This window comes from Lethenteron reissneri, unplaced genomic scaffold, assembly GCF_015708825.2.
Source record: "Lethenteron reissneri isolate LAM-NWPU_2019-01 unplaced genomic scaffold, ASM1570882v1 scaffold_1294, whole genome shotgun sequence".
Taxonomy (NCBI): Eukaryota; Metazoa; Chordata; class Hyperoartia; order Petromyzontiformes; family Petromyzontidae; genus Lethenteron; species Lethenteron reissneri.
The window spans coordinates 1,960-19,774 of NW_026890997.1; the positions used below are offsets into that span (position 1 = coordinate 1,960).

The following is a 17,815-nucleotide window of genomic DNA, read 5'->3' on the forward strand; positions in this document are numbered from 1 at the left end:
TTTTATTATATATTATAGCTCTTTGTCAGAAGCGACCTGGTGATCGCAGGTTATAGCTCCACAAAGTGGCTTATTGGCACGTGCACATTTCATCATCGTCGTCATCGTCGCGAGACATAAACCGGAGGACCCGGAGAAAAACGAACGCGACCACGGGGAGGGAGACATGCAAACTTCATGTCTACAGCAGGCATCACGGTCAGGATTGAACCCATGAACCTCCTGCAAAGATAGCGACGGAGTGAGATGAGAAAAAAAAACTGATAGAGACGAGACAACAACGTAGTGAATTGAGAAGTGATGTGCATAAGAGAGGGGCGCCGTGGCGGTGAGATGTTGACCACCTCGCCTGGTACACAGGAGGTCGTGGGTTCGATCCCGACCCGGACACCTGCTGCTGTATATTTGGGGTTTGCGTGTCTCTCTCTCTCCGTGGTGAGATGTTAACAACCTCGCCTGGTATACAGGAGGCCGTGGGTTCGATCCCGACTCCTGATGCCTGCCGTATATTTGGAGTTTGCCTGTTCTCCCGTGGTCACGTGGATTTTTCTCCAGGTCCTCCGGGTGTTCGCTGGACATTTAGAATCAACGTGCATTTTAGAGTATTTGGCTGCTATAAATGTCCACACGATAAGCCACGTCGTTGAGCTGTATAGCTCGTTCTCTCTCTGGCAGGGCGAGCGATAGCCGTCAGAGCGCTACAAGTTGAAATCGTTGCTACTGTTGGATTGCAATGGGGGTGTTTGGGTGCTCATTCCAATTGGACATCCTGGAAATCCCACATTGGCGGTGACACTTGTGCATCACAGCAAGCAGCGCCTGGGTTCAAATCCCGACTTGGGCACCTTTCTGCATGGAGTGTGTCTTGTTGTTGTTTCCAAAGCACGTGCGTACTTTGGACGTCTTTGGCACCGTACGTAGCCCACCGTGCTCATCGGAGTTGTGGGGGAAGGACAACAAACGAAACACAAACTGAAAAATTGGATTCCACCACACAGCAGCAGCAGCGGTAGCAACATCGGCCACTACGGTGAAACCCTGGCAGGACCCTCCTGGACAATAACCCTTGAGACTCTGAGGCGTTTGCTTGGGTAAGCGGCCAATCATAATAACAATGATGATGATGACGATAACGACCTCTTGACCTTGTCCCAGAGGTCGCAACCGGGTACCCGATACCCGTACCCTACCCGATACCCGGCTACCCGTACCCGGTCGGGTACGGGTAGCCGTTTGCGACCCTGGTGCGGCCGGGTACGGGTAGGCCGTGAGTCACTGGTGAGTCACCGTTTGTCACTCATTTCCCAACGTCTTGTCTCTTCTCACAATTCAAGTTCCTAGAATCAACCCACCCGCGCCTGCAACATGGCTTCATCCCAGAGGTCGCAATCGGGTACCCGTACCCGTACCCTACTCGTACCCGGCCGGGTACGGGTAGGGAACGGGTACCCGTTTGCGACCCTGGTGCGGCCGGGTACGGGTACAGCCGGGTACGGGTACGGGTATCGGGTACCCGATTGCGACCCTGGTGTGGCCGGGTACGGGTAAGGAATCAAAACCCGTTTGCGACCTCTGACACAGACCTACACACACCTACACACACCTAAACAGACCTACACACACAGACGGACCTATACACACACATAACGACCTCTTGACCTTGTCCACCTCCGCCTGTCCGTCCTGTCCGTCGCAGGCTCCGAGTCCCCGGTGCGGCGGGAGCTGTCGTGCGAGGGTCGTCCCGTCGACCTGCGCTGCCCGGGCAGCTACGTCATCGCCGTCAGCTCGGCCTTCTACGGCCGCACCGACGGACAGATCTGCGAGTCCGAGGCGGCCAAGATGCAGAACACGGCCTGCTTGCAGGTCGAGAGCTTCCACATCGTGGCTCGGAGGTGGGCGCCAGTGTCGTGAGCGTGTGTGTGTGCACGCGCGAGTGTAGTGTGCGCGTGTGTGTGTGTGCACGCACGCGCGCGAGCGTGTGTGTGTGTGCACGCGTGTGTGTGTGTGCACGCGTGTGTGTGTGCGTGTGTGTTTGTGTGTGTGAGCGTGTGTGTGTGCACGCACGCGCGCGAGCGTGTGTGTGTGCACGCGTGTGTGTGTGTGCACGCGTGTGTGTGTGTGCGTGTGTGTGTTTGTGTGGTGTGTGTGCACGCGTGTGAGTGTGTGTGGGAGTGGTCGTGTAGTTGGCACAGTAAGGGGAGGCACAGCCTCTCCCTGTGGTCGCATGGATTTTTCTCTGGCTACAAACGGTGCAAAAGAAAGTCTCCATACATCCATAGAGACCCACAGACTCGGATAGAGACCCATAGACTCACACAGACACCCACAGCCTCAGAGACCCATAGACTCGCATACATACACGTACATACCTCCAACACAGCATGTACACGAACAAACTCGGGGCACCGGCTACGTGTCACAGTGCGCTAACCCACTCGGCCACCGTCTATCCCTGCCCGCCCCCCCCCCCCCAGTAAGAATCATAATAATTATAATGAATATGCCAGTCATTTGATAGCCACAAAGGGCCTGATTCTCATCATCACCCTCTCACAGGAGGGTCCTGCACTGGGGATGCTTGGCCCAGCTGTGGCCGAGAGTCGCGGCACCGGTGTGTGTGTCTGTGTGTGTCTGTGTGTCTGTGTGTCTGTGTGTGTCTGTGTGTGTGTCTGTGTGTGTGTGTGTCTGTGTGTGTGTGTCTATGTGTGTCGTGTGTCTGTGTGTGTCTGTGTGTCTGTGTGTGTCTGTGTGTGTGTCTGTGTGTGTCTGTGTGGTCTGTGTGTCTGTGTGTGTCTGTGTGGTTGTGTGTGTGTGTTGTGTGTCTGTGTGTCTGTGTGTCTGTGTGTCTGTGTGTGTCTGTGGTGTGTGTGTGTGTGTCTGTGTGTGTGTCTGTGTGGTGTGTCTCTGTGTGTCTGTGTGTGTCTGTGTGTGTGTGTGTGTCTGTGTGTGTGTGTCTGTGTGTGTGTCTGTGTGTGTGTGTCTGTGTGTGTGTTCTGTGTGTGTGTGTGTCTGTGTGTGTCTGTGTGTGTCTGTGTGTGTGTCTGTGTGTGTGTGTCTGTGTGGAGGGAGCGGCAGTGTAGCGGTTAGCGCGCTGCGCTATGAACCTGGTGAACCGGGTTCAATTCCCGCTCACGGCCAGCACCAGTGACGATTATCTGAAATGGTCCCGGGCCTCTCCTAGGTCGACTCAGCCTTGGTGCAATGTGTAAACATCGCCACTAGGGAGACAAAGGGCGTGGTGTTGGCCACCCACCCCCTCGTGTGCCGTGCTGGCCTTCATAGGTGCTGGCTAACAGCACTTGCCCCAACAGTCTGTTACAGGCTACACGGGGGATCTTTGTCTTTTGTTTTGTGTGGGCGGGGGGGTTAACGCGCGTGCTCGTTACCCCCCCCTCCTCTCTCTACGCCGCTCCGCTCCCCCTGCCCCCCGCAGGTGCAACAACAGGACGTGGTGCCACGTCGTCGCTGGCAACGAGCTGTTTCCGGACCCCTGTCCCGGGACGTACAAGTACCTGGAGGTTTGGTACAAGTGCGTCCCCTACAGTGAGTACTTGCGGAGCGCGCACACGCACACGCACACACACGCACGCACATGCACGCACACGCACGCACACACACGCACGCACACACGCACACACGCACGCACACACACGCACGGACGCACACGCGGGCAAAGATCGCCCCCCCCGTAACGCCCTTTGACAGGCTGTCGGGGCAAGCACCGATGAAGGCTGGTACGGCACATGAGGGGGTGTGAGTGGCCAGCACCACGCCCGGCCGTCTTTGTCTCCCCAGTGCTAGCGATGTTTACGCACTGCACCAGGCAACCGAGGGGAGGCCCATGACAGGTTTAAACAATCGTCACTGATGTTGGGCGTGAGCACGAATTTAACTCGGGTTACCGGGTTCAAAGCTCAGCGTGCTAATCGCTTGCAGTCCACCACTGACCCGTACATTGTTTGCACCTGCGGACTGGAAGATATTCGGTGTGATTACGAAACACACAACATATGTACCACTCTTAGCTTGAGACATAGCTGATAAAACCAAAGAATTCAATTGTGTGCGCTCACCAAAAGTTATGCAGGTTGTAAATAAATATTTATTATGAAATCGAATCAACGCTTTCTAACAGTTTTCGGCGTTAATTGACAGCATGGCGATTATGTGACATCGTCATTGCCTTGTTTCGTGTAATTGTTGACCGCATTTCTGGCGTAACTGTCAGCGCTGTGCGTTCATGAGCCTTATAGACTGCATTGATTACAATAGAACTAACACGCTAAATACGAGTACTACAACGTTATTGGAAAATCGTCCTATTGTGAAATTTGATGTCGTATAGTGAAAAAATATTTTGCGGCAATCCCAGTAACAACACCTTCGGTTGAAATTCGTTTAGGCTAGGCCTCAGCGCATCCTGGGAAACCCCACAATCCTCTGCATGCCCGCTGTTTCTGTGCAAAAGCTGAATGGCCTGTGTTCACGACGCTTTCATTTCAGCCAAGTGTTTAACCGACGTGCGACGATGAATCTGTCGATTTATGCCACACACAATAAGCCCCCGATGCACATGCCACGTGTGTGTTTAAGAATCGCGATCGTTCCCTGTGGACATTCGGCTTCGTCAGGCTCTGCTGCGACACAGACGGCACCTATGTTGACACACACCCATCAGTACACGTGTCACGTGAGGTTATATCCGGGTCGTTGACGGATTACAACTCGTCACGATGATTGGCTCTACCGGTCCTGGTCCATAGCCAATGGGGGGAAGCCTAGGGGCGTGGCCCTGACGTGATGGGATGGTGACAGCTGTTTGTAGAGGATTGGTTCTGCTGGCTTTGGCCACAGCCAATGGGGGGACGAGTCAGGGGCGTGGTCCCGGGAGCCTACGATGGAGTCTGGAAGATTCCATGGAGGCTAACCAGGATTGGTGGAAAGGTACCACGTGACCCGGGTATTAAATAGGGGTGGAGACGAACGACACGTGGTCAGAACTGGAACGAACGGAGGAGGAGGCCACGCGAAAACGGGGGTCCAGGCTGCCACGTGGTCTAGCCTGCCACGTGGTCCAGGCTGCCACGTGGTCCAGGCTGCCACGTGGCAGTGCGTCTCTCTCTCTCTATCCCTCTCACGCTGCCTGTCAGCAGCGTGAAGGAAGTGCTGTAATGAAAAGTGAATAAAGACCGGATTCCAGAAGTCGCTTCAACGACCTTTATTACACACGCATGCAAACGGTGGCGAGATGTTAACTACCTCGCCTGCTATACAGGAGGTCGTGGGTTCGATCCCGACCCTGACGCCTGCTGTATATTTGGAGATTGTGTGTCTCTCATCATCATCACGGTGGCTAGGAGATGTTAACTACCTCGCCTGGTACACAGGAGGTCGTGGGTTCGATCACCAACCTTGACACCTGCTCTATATTTGGAGTCTGCGTGTCTCATCATCATCATCACGGTGGCTAGGAGATGTTAACTACCTCGCCTGCTATACAGGAGGTCGTGGGTTCGATCCCAACCCTGAGGCCTGTATACTTGTGTAATGCGGGCGTAAACGACCTTCCGGAAGTGACGTCATGGGGGGAGGAGTTACGTCACGTGGGGGACAGGGTTCAGGGTTATAAGGGGAGAAACCGGAAGCAGTAGGGAGTGATCGGAGACTGGGGAAAGTGTAAGGCCATGCAGGGCGGAGTGGGGAAGAGAGTGTGGCGAGATCGCCACACACACAGACCTCGAGGATCGGCACCGTCGGCCAGCGGTGACCGACCCCGGGGCTGGAGGAGCAGCGAGGAGGCTGCAGAGAGAGCAGCGGGTCTGCAAGGGTGGAGTTGAGCAGCGGGGGGGGGGGTCTGCACGACGAGACAGCAGCGGGTCTGCAAGGAGGGAGTGGGCTACGTGAGCGACAGCAGCCTGGGGGCTGCAGAGCGAAGAGTATATAGGGGAGTGCTGTGAAGTGGGCTACGTAAGCGATAGCAGCCTGGGGCTGCAGAGCGAAGAGTAAGGGGGAGTGCCGTGAGGGAAAAGAGATCGAACCCAAATAAAGGACACAGGACAGAGAGAAGCGTCCGAGTTTTATTACACTGGTGTTGGAAGTGTAACGGCATGGCAAAACAACTGAGAAAAAAGATTATTCCGTCTCCGGCATCGGCTTCTTCTTCCGACGACGAAGACCTTCCTCCTACGGTGGACCTGACTCCGACAGATGAGGAGATCCGTGCTGGGACGAGTGCGGGTCCGGGGGTCCAAGAGGTCGTCGCGTCGGCGGACCCGTCTTCACTAAAGAACGTGGATTTAAGATGGAGTCAGATGGCGGAGCAACTTGAAACTCTCAAGAACGTACTTGCACAGTTGTGTGAGCTCGTCACGCCGGGAATGGCGTCTGGGGAGATGTTGGTGGTCCGCAGGAGCCCGGGTTGTCTTCGCTGTCGCCGCCATCAGCCACGCGGCGTGAGGACGCCATCTTGGGCGTGGCGCACGAGGAAAGGCGGGAAGCCGCCATTTTGGGCTCTTCTCGGCGTAAGGCCGCCATCTTGTCGACACCACGTTGGGACGCCATGTTGAATCTGCCACCCGATGAGTCAGCGGCGTCACTTGCCGACTGTAAAAGAATTCTCCATCGGGGGAGATTGGAGCGCGTTCGCCTGCAGATTTTTGGCAGCGGTACGCACGGCGAGGTGGACTGACGCGGAGGCATTAGAAGTTCTTCCGACTCTTCTCGATGATGAGTCTGTTAGATTCTTCCGCTCCATAAAAGCCGCAAAGAAGAAAACGTTGCGAGGAGTATTCACCGAAATGGCTGACGCTTACGAACCACCGGACGATGCTCATCGCCGGTTTGTGCAACGACAGCGCGCACCCGAGGAGTCTCCGGTGGCGTATAGGGGCGCGGTGCTAGAACTGGCTATGGCTGCATACCCGGAGACGGAGCCTGACCTGCTGGAACCTCTCATCCTGGGAAAGATGCTGGAGCTGTCCCGGGATCTCGGCATTCCTATGCCGGTGTGTGATCATGAGAAGCTCACCTCCCGGGCTGCGGCCAGATGTCTAGATGCCCAGTTCAACCTGCGCCGGTGGAAGCAGGTTACGGCGTGGACGGGGGGGCCTATCGTCGAAGGTGGAGCCTTGGGTTGGGACCCCAAAAAGGCAGTTTTTGTGCCAGACGACAGGGGCCCGCAGGAGCTGTCGGCTGCCGCGACTCCGTGGACGGGCCGAGGGGGGCCGGGGCCACGGGCTGCGCCGCCGACACGGCCGCGTCGGGACGGGGCGTCTGCAGCGCGCCGTAACGACATCGACTGTTTCCGCTGCGGCCGTAAAGGCCATTACGCTCGGGACTGCTGGGCCCGCGTTCCGGGTCCGCCCCAGCAGGAGGCCTCGACTGCGGCCGCTCCAGGAAAGGATTCGCCAGCACAGGCAAGTCGGTGCGCACCAGACACCCGGCAAGGCTTGACACCTCATTCATCACCGTTGTCGTGCGATCCGGGTATTGTTAATAACGGGAGGCCATCGACTGCGCCTTGTCGCTCGGTAACGCAGTGGCGTAAGCTGGCTCGGCGGGTTGTCGCGGCCGCTACCGGTTCGTCCACCGTACCTGGGTCGATACAAGGGGTGGACGTGCGGATTTTGGTAGATTCTGGAGCGTCCGCGACCATTATTTCTGATGTAATATTTCATCTCTTGAACATCCCACCAGAGGCCGTGAGTCCAGCTTACGCTTCCTGCATCGCCGCGAAGGGGGGTAGCATGGGCATTGTGGGCCAGGTGAACGCTAACATCGCTATCGGGGGAGTGTCTGCCTCGGGAATTGTGTTAATTTCGAGGTCTCTTGCGGTTCCTTGTTTGTTAGGGACCGATTTTCTGGCCAGAATGCCCATTCTGATTAGAATTAATGAGAGCTGCATTGAGCTACCGGAAGGCCGAAAAATTGCGTTTTTGCCGTCAGCCTGGGGGCGACCTGATCCTGTCGCCCAGGTGCAGGCGTTGTCCGAGGTGTCTGTTGATATTCCACCTGGCTCACAGATACTCATTCCCTTGCGTTATCGGAAGCCTGTACCTGGTCGTCAAGGAGCGATTGGTGTTTTGTTGTCGCCGTCCGCCGCTATTACGGGTGGATCGGCACTGGTTGGGGCACAAACTATTGTCCGGCCAGACCAACAGCCGTTTTTGCAAGTGCTTAACGCGAGTACCGAAAGCGTGTGTGTGCCGGCGGGTACTGTTGTGGCACATGCCACTACTGCGTTTACAGCTCATGATAATTTGTCCAGCCGGGGAGTTGTTGGAGGTGTTTCGGGGGCCGGAGCTGCAGATGATCGCTGGATCGCTGAATTGTGTGCGGAAAATTCGGTTCTTTCCGGGGAACAACGTTGTGCGATTCGTAAATTATTATTCAGCTATTCTGACGTGTTTAGCTCTGACGATTTGGACTTGGGACGCACCTCGTTGCTTTACCATCATATTGACACAGGGGACGCTGCCCCTATTCGGTTAAACTTGCACCGGATGAGTCCGGCGGAACGCGAGCATGTTCGAGGGGCAGTGGATGACATGTTGGCTGCGGACATAATATCTCCGCCTAACAGCCCATGGGGCGCGCCTGTTGTTTTGGTCAAAAAGAAAGATGGCAAATTGAGATTTTGTGTTGATTTTAGTAAATTAAATAAAGTGTCGGTAGCAGATGCATATCTCCTGCCGCATATGGACGACTCTCTCGATGCCTTGTCGGGGGCGAAGTTTTTCTCGACGCTAGATCTCTCTTCGGGCTTCTGGCAGCTTCCCCTTGATGAGTCCTCGCGAGAAAAAACAGCTTTCCGTACGCCGCAGGGGTTATTCCAATTTAACTGCCTTCCGATGGGGCTGAATGCGGCCCCTGCCACTTTTCAGAGGTTAATGGAGTTGGTATTAACGGGGTTGCAGTGGGAGACGTGTCTTATATATCTAGACGATGTTATCGTCTTCAGCCGCACATTTGACGAGCATTTATCGCGGTTGGAGGCTGTGTTCACCAGGATGCGCTCTGCTAATTTGAAATTTAAGCCTAAGAAATGTCACCTACTGCAACACTCCGTGCGTTACCTGGGGCACATCGTCAGTGTGGGGGGTGGCCACGGATCCGGACAAGACTGCATGCGTCCGTGACTGGCCAACCCCTGCCACGGTGGGGGATGTGCGTCGGTTTTTGGGGTTCGCCTCATACTATCGGAGGTTTGTTCCAAACTTTTCTACGATCGCGAGGCCCTTGCATCTCCTTACGGGAAAAGGACATAAATTTGCTTGGGGACCGCCAGAGGAGGCGGCGTTTCGAAGCCTACGCGATCTATTGGCTACGGCGCCGACGTTGGACTATCCGGATTTTGAACATCCCTTTATTCTGGATACGGACGCGAGTGACACGGGTATTGGGGCGGTGTTGTCTCAGTCCAAGGGTGGTGTGGAACGCGTGGTGGCGTATGGTAGCCGGGTTTTGTCTCCAGCTGAGACCCGCTATTGCGTCACACGCAGGGAACTTTTGGCTATTTTTTTTTCTCCGCCAATTTCGACCGTACTTGTACGGTCGTTCGTTTATTGTTCGCACGGATCACGCGGCCTTGCAGTATGCGCTTAAAATGGACCAACCATCCGGCCAGCTGGCGCGGTGGTTGGACACGCTGCAGGAATTTTCCTTCCAAATTCACCATCGGAAGGGAGTGCGTCACGCTAATGCGGACGCACTTTCCAGGCTGCCGCAGCGATCCCCTTGCGCGTGTGCGTCGGGGACGCATAGGTGTGGCCCGATTCAGCACCCCCCTCAGCCTGTCGCGTTGGCAGTCGAGGTGCCTGAAGCTCCGCTTGAGCCGGGGCCGGCTGATGGGGGACCGGCTGATGGCATTTTACATCTTCCGAGGTCCGTGTGGATCCGCGAACAAATGTTGGATGATTCTTTGGTGACATTACGTAAGCGGCCAGTGAAGGGAGAGGGGGGTGTGCCGGAAACTGCTCTCCGTGATGGCTTGCTGATGTGGAGGGAAGGGATACAGGAACGCTGGCGTCTTGTTGTACCGGCATCATTGCGGTACGAATTGATTAGAACTCTGCATTGTGACACGCTTTTACATCTGGGAGTGCAGAAGACCCTATTGACGCTGCAGCGAGATTACTATTGGCACGGCATGACGACGGATGTCGTCGGACACGTTCGTGCGTGTCCCGATTGTGCCCGCCGTAAGCCACCTAAACATCCATATGTGCCGCCTATACAATCTATTCAAGTGTCTCGAGTTAATGAGTTGGTGGCGTTAGATATTTTGGGACCCTTTCCGCCATCCGCTAGGGGAAATAAATATTTGCTGGTAGGGGTGGAGTACCTCTCCCGCTGGCCGATGGCCTGGCCCTTGCCTGACCAGTCAGCGGCGTCTATCACAGACGCCTTTCTTTTTGGGTATGTTATGGACAAGGGGGCGCCGGAGAGACTCCTTACGGACCAAGGCCGGAATTTTTCGTCTAAATTGTTGGGGGAGGTGTGTGCGGCTCTTGGAACAAAGAAAATTCGGACATCTCCCTACCACCCGCAAACGGATGGTATGGTGGAACGGCTAAATAGGACTCTGTCCACCATGTTGTGCCATACGGTTAGTGAAAAACAATCGGATTGGGATTTGCATATCCCTGGGGTGCTTTCTGCGTACCGAATGACGCCGCACGCGGCTACAGGATATTCGCCGTTTTTTCTTATGTACGGTCGTGAAAACGTACCGCGATTAATGAACAGTTGGGAACCGGAATGAGGGGACCTGCCAAGCCTCTGCCTGACTATATTCAGGACACCGTTCGCCGAGTCACTGTGGCGCGGGAAGGGGCCCGCGTGGCTACGGCCAAAGCCCAGGCTCGGAATGAGAGGTGTGCGCGCCGTTCAAAAGGGGAATGCCCCTGGAAACCGGGGGACCTGGCCTGGCTTCATTGTCCATAGGTGCGGCCAGGTACCTCTCCTAAGTTACACAAACCATGGCAGGGCCCGGTTCGCCTCATTGAGGTTCCCAACCCACAGTCGGCGCGTGTTCGGTTTGGATCTCGGCGTTGGTTCGTCCACACATCTCGGTTGAAACCATACGTGGCCCCTCGACCTGATGCGTCATCTCCTGAGATTGCCTTGCCGGGGTCTGTTGCTGCCGACGCGCCTTTGCCTGTGCCTGCTGACCTTGCAAGAGCGCCTGTTGTGCCTTTTACAGACGAGCCGGCCGTAACGTGGCAGGGGAAAGACGACTCAGCTCGGGGTGCGCCTAACACGGCTGCGGAACCTTTGAGGCCCGCAGCCCTTCCAACCCCGCCGCGGACGCGATTTCGGGACGCCCCTGATGCTGCGCCGGCAAGATTGGGGGACCGGGACGTTGCCAGGCTTCCAATAACGACAGACGTACTTCAACCTGTCGCTCTTAAGACCCTGCCACGTTCTCGTTCGGCGGGAGGGCCGCCGACCGTCCGGGACGGTCCGGCGACCCGCACCCGCTCAAAATCCCTCACATTTCGTTAAATATTGTGTTGTGTTCTTGTTCTTCGATATAATATTGTGTGTTCTGTGTCCTTTTTGTTTTTTTGTATACGGTCGTGTTCGCTCGCATTATTGTTGGAGTTGTGTTCAGCCGAGGTCGGCTGGATTTTCTCTACGGGGGAGGGTGGTGTAATGCGGGCGTAAACGACCTTCCGGAAGTGACATCATGGGGGGAGGAGTTACGTCACGTGGGGGACAGGGTTCAGGGTTATAAGGGGAGAAACCGGAAGCAGTAGGGAGTGATCGGAGACTGGGGAAAGTGTAAGGCCACGCAGGGTGGAGTGGGGAAGAGAGAGTGTGGCGAGATCGCCACACACACAGACCTCGAGGATCAGCACCGTCGGCCAGCGGTGACCGACCCCGGGGCTGGAGGAGCAGCGAGCAGGCTGCAGAGAGAGCAGCGGGTCTGCAAGGGTGGAGTTGAGCAGCGGGGGGGGGGTCTGCACGACGAGACAGCAGCGGGTCTGCAAGGAGGGAGTGGGCTACGTGAGCGACAGCAGCCTGGGGGCTGCCGAGCGAAGAGTATATAGGGGAGTGCTGTGAAGTGGGCTACGTGAGCGGTAGCAGCCTGGGGCTGCAGAGCGAAGAGTAAGGGGGAGTGCCGTGAGGGAAAAGAGATCGAACCCAAATAAAGGACACAGGACAGAGAGAAGCGTCCGAGTCTTTTATTACACTTGGAAGCTTGCATGTTCTCCCCCCGCGGTCGTGTGGAGTGCTCTCCGGGTCCTCCAGTTTTTCCCTCCGCGTTTAGAATCGACGTCGCGTGTTTCGAGTACTCGGACACCGCTGTACATTTCCACGTGATAAGTCACTTTCATTGAGCTGCCATTGTGTGCGGCGAGGTTGCTTCTGCAAAAGAGTTACATAGCTCAGTTGGCCTTTTATAGTATATCGACTAGGGAGCAGCCGCGAATGATGCTTGACCCGACTGTCCGTCCATCCGTTCGTTCGTCTGTCCCCCGTTCCCCGTGGCAGTCTTCCCCTGCCCGGGCAGCATCCGCCTTGTTGGCGAGGCCTTGCACCTCCTGCAGGCGAAGCAGAAGGCCGGCTCGTGGTGCCGCGACCCGCTGCGTGCCGACGGCAAGGTGTACTTCATGCCGTGGATGCCCTACCGCACCAAGAGGCTCGTGGAATACGCCTCCCTCCAGGACATCGCGGCCAGGCTGCCGCTCACCAACTACCAGCTGCCGCACCGAGTGGACGGCACGGGCTTCGTGGTGTACGACGGAGCCGTGTTCTTTAACAAGGTCGGTGCCCGGCGCGGCGGAGAGATGTTGGCCACTTGATTTAGAATCCACGCGCATTTAGAGCGATTGGCTGCTGTTACGTCGCCACGTGATAAGCCACTTGGTTGAGCTCTCATTTTGTGTGGTGAGCTGCAATTGCCAGGTCGTCGGCATACATAACGTGGTTGACCAATAGGGAGCCTAAATGTTTTTAACCGGCGAAGATGTTCCATTAGGGGGGTGCACGTTTCGCAAGCGTAGAGAAGGGAGGAAATTACCGTGGCCGAGAAGACCTGAAGCTTCATGCGGAGCGAGAGAGACCAGGTAGCTTCCACACAGCGTAATGCAGCCGATGAAAAGATAATGACGCTCGACTGATTTGGAGTGAGACCTCTGCTGTTAAGCTGGAGCCGGTCATGAGCACACTGGCCAGGTATGGGAAACTCTCCACTCTCTACACAACTGCCGCATCACCGATTGTGAGTTATGGGAGTGGATTGTCCGATGGTACAAAATACCCAGGCAGGTGCTTGGTTTTGGTGGGGCTGATGGTAAGGTCCCACCTTTTAGTGGCAAGTTCCAGGTTCAGCAGCAGTGCCTCCAACTCCACCTCTGAGTGAGCAGCAATCACCAGAGCATCGGCATACATAACATGGTTGACCAATAGGGGTCTATACCTTGACCGCACCCGGGCATCGATCAGCCTCCCATTGTATCTGTACCAGATGGAAATTCCTCCGGTACAGCTAGTGAAGGCTTCACGAACTACGTGGTCGAAATAGATGTTAAATCATGTTGGAGCCAGAGGACATCCCTGTCGCACCCCAAGGTGTACAGGGAATGGCTCTGACTCCTGGCCACGTAGTTTTACCCGGGCCAGCTCACCATCATGAAGGTCCTTAATGAGCGTGAGCAGAGGGTCAGGCACTCCGAAAGCACGAAGAACAACCCAGAGCCCAGGCCTACTGATGGCATCATAGGCCTTGACCAGGTCAATGAAGCAGAGATGTAGGTCTTGTTGGAATTCCCTACACTTCTGCTGTAGTAGACGGACAAAAATATGGCATCTGTGTAGGACCGCCCTTTCATGAAACCACATTGGGGCTCCGCAAGTCCTCAGCGTGCCTAGCAAGGCGATGTTGAATAATCCTTGCCAAGACCTTTCCCGGCACACTGAGGAGTGAGATGCCCCTGTAGTTGTTACAGTCTGTGCGGTCCCCCTTCTTAAAGAGGGGGACCACCAGGGCATCCTTCCAATCCTGCGGAATCCGTCCAGTGGTCCCGACTGTTGTTATGATGTCATATAGGGTAGTCTGTGCACAAACGCCACCCTCCCTAAGCATTTCGCTTGGGAGATGATCTGTGCCTTTCCTGGTCTCAGACTCTGGATCGCCTTCAGTACTTCCTCAACGGATGGCACCTCAGCCAGCCACTCACAGGGGGTGAATTCCTCCTCCAATATTTGAGGCACCGCAGCCTCAGCAAGGTCATCCGCACTTTGTCCCATGATGTTTTCCAGGCTGAGGGATTTCCCCTCCTCCATGACCTCAGAAATGCTCAGCAAATCTGCAAACCTGTTCCTGGGGGTCTGAGATTGGATCATCGTTCTTTCCCCTAACGATGGTAATAGGTGTGGCGCTGCAGGTTACTTTTTGATCGAGTTAAATAGTGATTTGTGATCGCGGGCCATTGAGCAGCACCTATGATGGCCGGCGCAGCGTACGAGGGGGTGCTGTGGCCAACACCACCACGCCCGGATGTTTCACACTCACACCTTCACCCACTCATACACGCACACACTCCCACTCTCCTCTCTCACTCTCACCTTTCCTCTCCCCACCGCCTCTCCCTCCCTCTCCCTCACACACTCACCCACCTCTCCGACACACACACACACGCTCACCTGACCTCCCCCTCGCAGGAGCGAACGCGCAGAATCGTCAAGTTCGACCTGGGCACGCGTGTCAAGAGCGGCGAGGCGGTCGTCCCCAACGCCAACTACTACGACACGTCGCCCTACCGCTGGGGCGGCAAGTCCGACATCGACCTGGCGGCCGACGAGAACGGCCTGTGGGTCATCTACGCCACGGAGCAGAACGAGGGGCGCGTGGTAGTGAGCCGCTTCAACCCGTACACGCTGCGCGTCGAGGCCTCTTTTGAGACGGCCTACGACAAGCGCTCGGCCTCCGACGCCTTCATGGCGTGCGGCGTCCTCTACGTCCTGCGCTCCACTTACGAGGATGACGGCGACGGAGCGGCGAACGGCACCGCAGGAGGAGGAGGGGTGGGGGGGGGGACGAGCGACCGCATCGATTACGTGTACGACACCAACTCGCGACGGGATGCACGCGTCTCCATCCCGTTCCCCAACCCGTTCCAGTTCATCACGTCGGTGCAGTACAACCCGCACGACGGCGCCCTCTACGTGTGGAACAACCACCACGTGCTGCGCTACACGCTGCACTTCGCCCCGCTGGATCCCACTGCAGGTGAGCGGAAGGGTGAGGCGGCGGCGTGGGGGTGGGTTGGAGGAGTGGGGGGAGGTCGTGGGTTCGATCCCGACCCTGACGACTGTTGCTGTATATTTGGGGTTTGCGTGTCTCTCTCTCTCTCCGTGGTGAGATGTTGACCACCTCGCCTGGTATACAGCAGGTCGTTGGTTCGATTCCGACCCTGATGCCTGCTGTTGTATATTTGGGGTTTGTTCTCTCTCTCTCTCTCCGTGGTGAGATGTTAACTACCTCACCTGGTGTACAGGAGGTCGTGGGTTCGATCCTGACCCCGACAATGCCTGTATATTTGCAGTTTGCGGTGTCGCTTTCCCTGTGGTCGCATGGATTTGGGTACGAGGTGGCTGGGCATGCGGGCTACATGACCCAGCCAATGGAGCCTTGCCTGCCGGAGGAGCTCAGCGACGGGACTGTGTCCGGATCTTTCAAGGATCTGTGAGCTCCTCACACAATCCAGCCTGGTTAAACCCAACATGATTGTAAGCAGGCCAGCCTGCATGTTTCAAACCAGCACAGATATTCCATTAGAGCGGTGCACAATTTGCAAGCATAGAGAAGGGAGTTTAGTTGGTTGTCAACAGACACTCGCTATTGCATTCACATTCGTCACAACGACTCAAAAGTGATTTTCCTGCTCAGAAAGAGCGTTGAGGCATGTGCGCTCATCTCCCGCTTACAACCCTGAGCCAGCGGTGGGAATTCCACCTTCCTATGGCGGGGACAAGTCTATCGCACAGGACAGTGTAATTCCATTCAGAGTGAGTGATTAAATCCAGCTGCTCGTTCAAAACTGACCAGAGGGTAGGAATACCTTTTGAACCAGAGGTAGGACCCATCTGTGGCCTGTGGCTTCACTTCACAAGGCACACAGCCGCATGAGGCCAACTACAGACGATTGTTATCCATCGCCGTGGGCAGTTTTTCTTCGTGGCACTAATCGTCTAAACGACGCAGGGCTCTCAAGTCGCTCCCATCACCGCCTCGTCTTGTTTTCTGTGTGCAGCAACTTCACTCAGGGTGACCTCGTAAGAGTAAAACTCTTAAATTGGGGCATGGGTTCGAAATCAACCCTGATGCCTGCTGTATATTTGGAGTGTTCTCTCTGGTGTGTGGATTCTTCTTCGTGTTCTTTGGTGTTTCCCTCCACATTTAGAATCAACATCAACGCGTTCAGAGTGTTTGGCTGCTATAAATCTCCACGTGACGATGAGCCACTTCGTTGAGCTATTAAGCATATAAATGTTATACTTTGTTATTATACACTGTACCATTGACCGTCGTGTCAATGGGTGAATAGTGGGGGGAAAACTTGCAGCGGAGCAAAGAATCCATTCCCTGCGGAGAATACAATGCCAGTGAGTGGAACGCAGTCTGAAAGTCACCGTAAATGTGAACACAATCAGTTAAGATCCTAAATGGTTTATTACGTCCTTCCAATGATTGCTAAGCCAGAATCCATCTTCTCGGTTGAAATTGTCTCTGTGTTTGTATATGTGGATAGCCTCATGAACGAATCTCTCATGATAGCCAGTTGGCTTGCAGACAACCTCTGTCTTGGAGAAGTCAATGTCATGTGAGCCCACTGAATTGTAACAGTGATCTGCCACGGCTGAGGTTTGTCCTACCGTGTTTCAGGTCTGCTTTATGTTCATGGATGCGGTCCGAGACATGTCGTTTGGTTTCTCCAATGTAACTGCTACCACAGAGGCAACTTAGTTTGTAGACGCCAGGGTACTTTATGTCTGGAACCACATCTTTTACAGACGGGACCAGATCATGGATTTTATGTACTGTGTTGAATCGGACCTGGATCTTGTGTTTAATCAGGATTTTGGAGATCTTTTTTGTGACCCCAGCAATGTAGGGTAAGGTGATGGTCTTGAAAGGCTCCTCAACAGGATTCTTCTTGATGGTTGGAGTGATGGCCTTGCGGATTGTGTAGTCGGAGTAACCATTAGCCTTAAGAGCTTGGCGTACGTGTTTGAGTTCACTGGCAATGTGATCCTGGTCGGAAATGCATTGGGCTCTATGGTATAGAGTCTTGATGAGGGAATTCTTCTGGGATGGATGGTGGGAATCCGGTTTTAGGTAAGCATCCATATGGGTGGCTTTCCTGTAGACAGAGTGGCTCATTGAACCATCAGGTCTCCTTTTAATTAGGACATCCAAAAAGGGTAGCTTGCCATCTTTTGGACTTCCGTGGTAAATCTGATGGCTGGGTGTATGGAATTGATGTGGTCGAGAAATTGGTTTAGAGCAGGTCGGCCATGTGGCCAGATGACAAAAGTGTCATCTACGTACATCTTCATAAGGTCGGGCGTAGAGTGGCAGTCTGGATGGCGTCAGTCTCAAATTTCTCCATGAAGATGTTGGCTACAACCGGAGATAGGGGGGAGCCCATTGGGGTGCCCTCAGTTTGCTTGTAGAAAGTTCCATTCCAGGTGAAGTATGTATTGGTTAAGCAGTGTCTCACCAGGGGGGTACCCCAGCATTCAGTCCTTGATGGACCAAGTCTTCAATGATTGCGATGGTGTCAGGTACAGGAACTTTGGTGAA

The 17,815-nt window shown here is 55.1% G+C and overlaps 1 protein-coding gene across 1 annotated transcript in view; it reads left to right on the forward strand.

The window, feature by feature from the left end:
- Positions 1–1,696: 1,696 nt before the first annotated feature.
- The window catches only part of LOC133361929 (adhesion G protein-coupled receptor L3-like), a gene marked incomplete at its 5' end in the record, with an annotated part of 40,748 nt that continues 24,629 nt past the window's right edge, over positions 1,697–17,815 (forward strand). Inside the window, 4 exons of the mRNA XM_061580903.1 lie at positions 1,697–1,892; positions 3,434–3,543; positions 12,499–12,770; positions 14,671–15,238. Of these exons, the coding sequence (XP_061436887.1) occupies positions 1,697–1,892; positions 3,434–3,543; positions 12,499–12,770; positions 14,671–15,238 (1,146 nt within the window). The remainder of the gene's footprint in view (positions 1,893–3,433; positions 3,544–12,498; positions 12,771–14,670; positions 15,239–17,815) is intronic.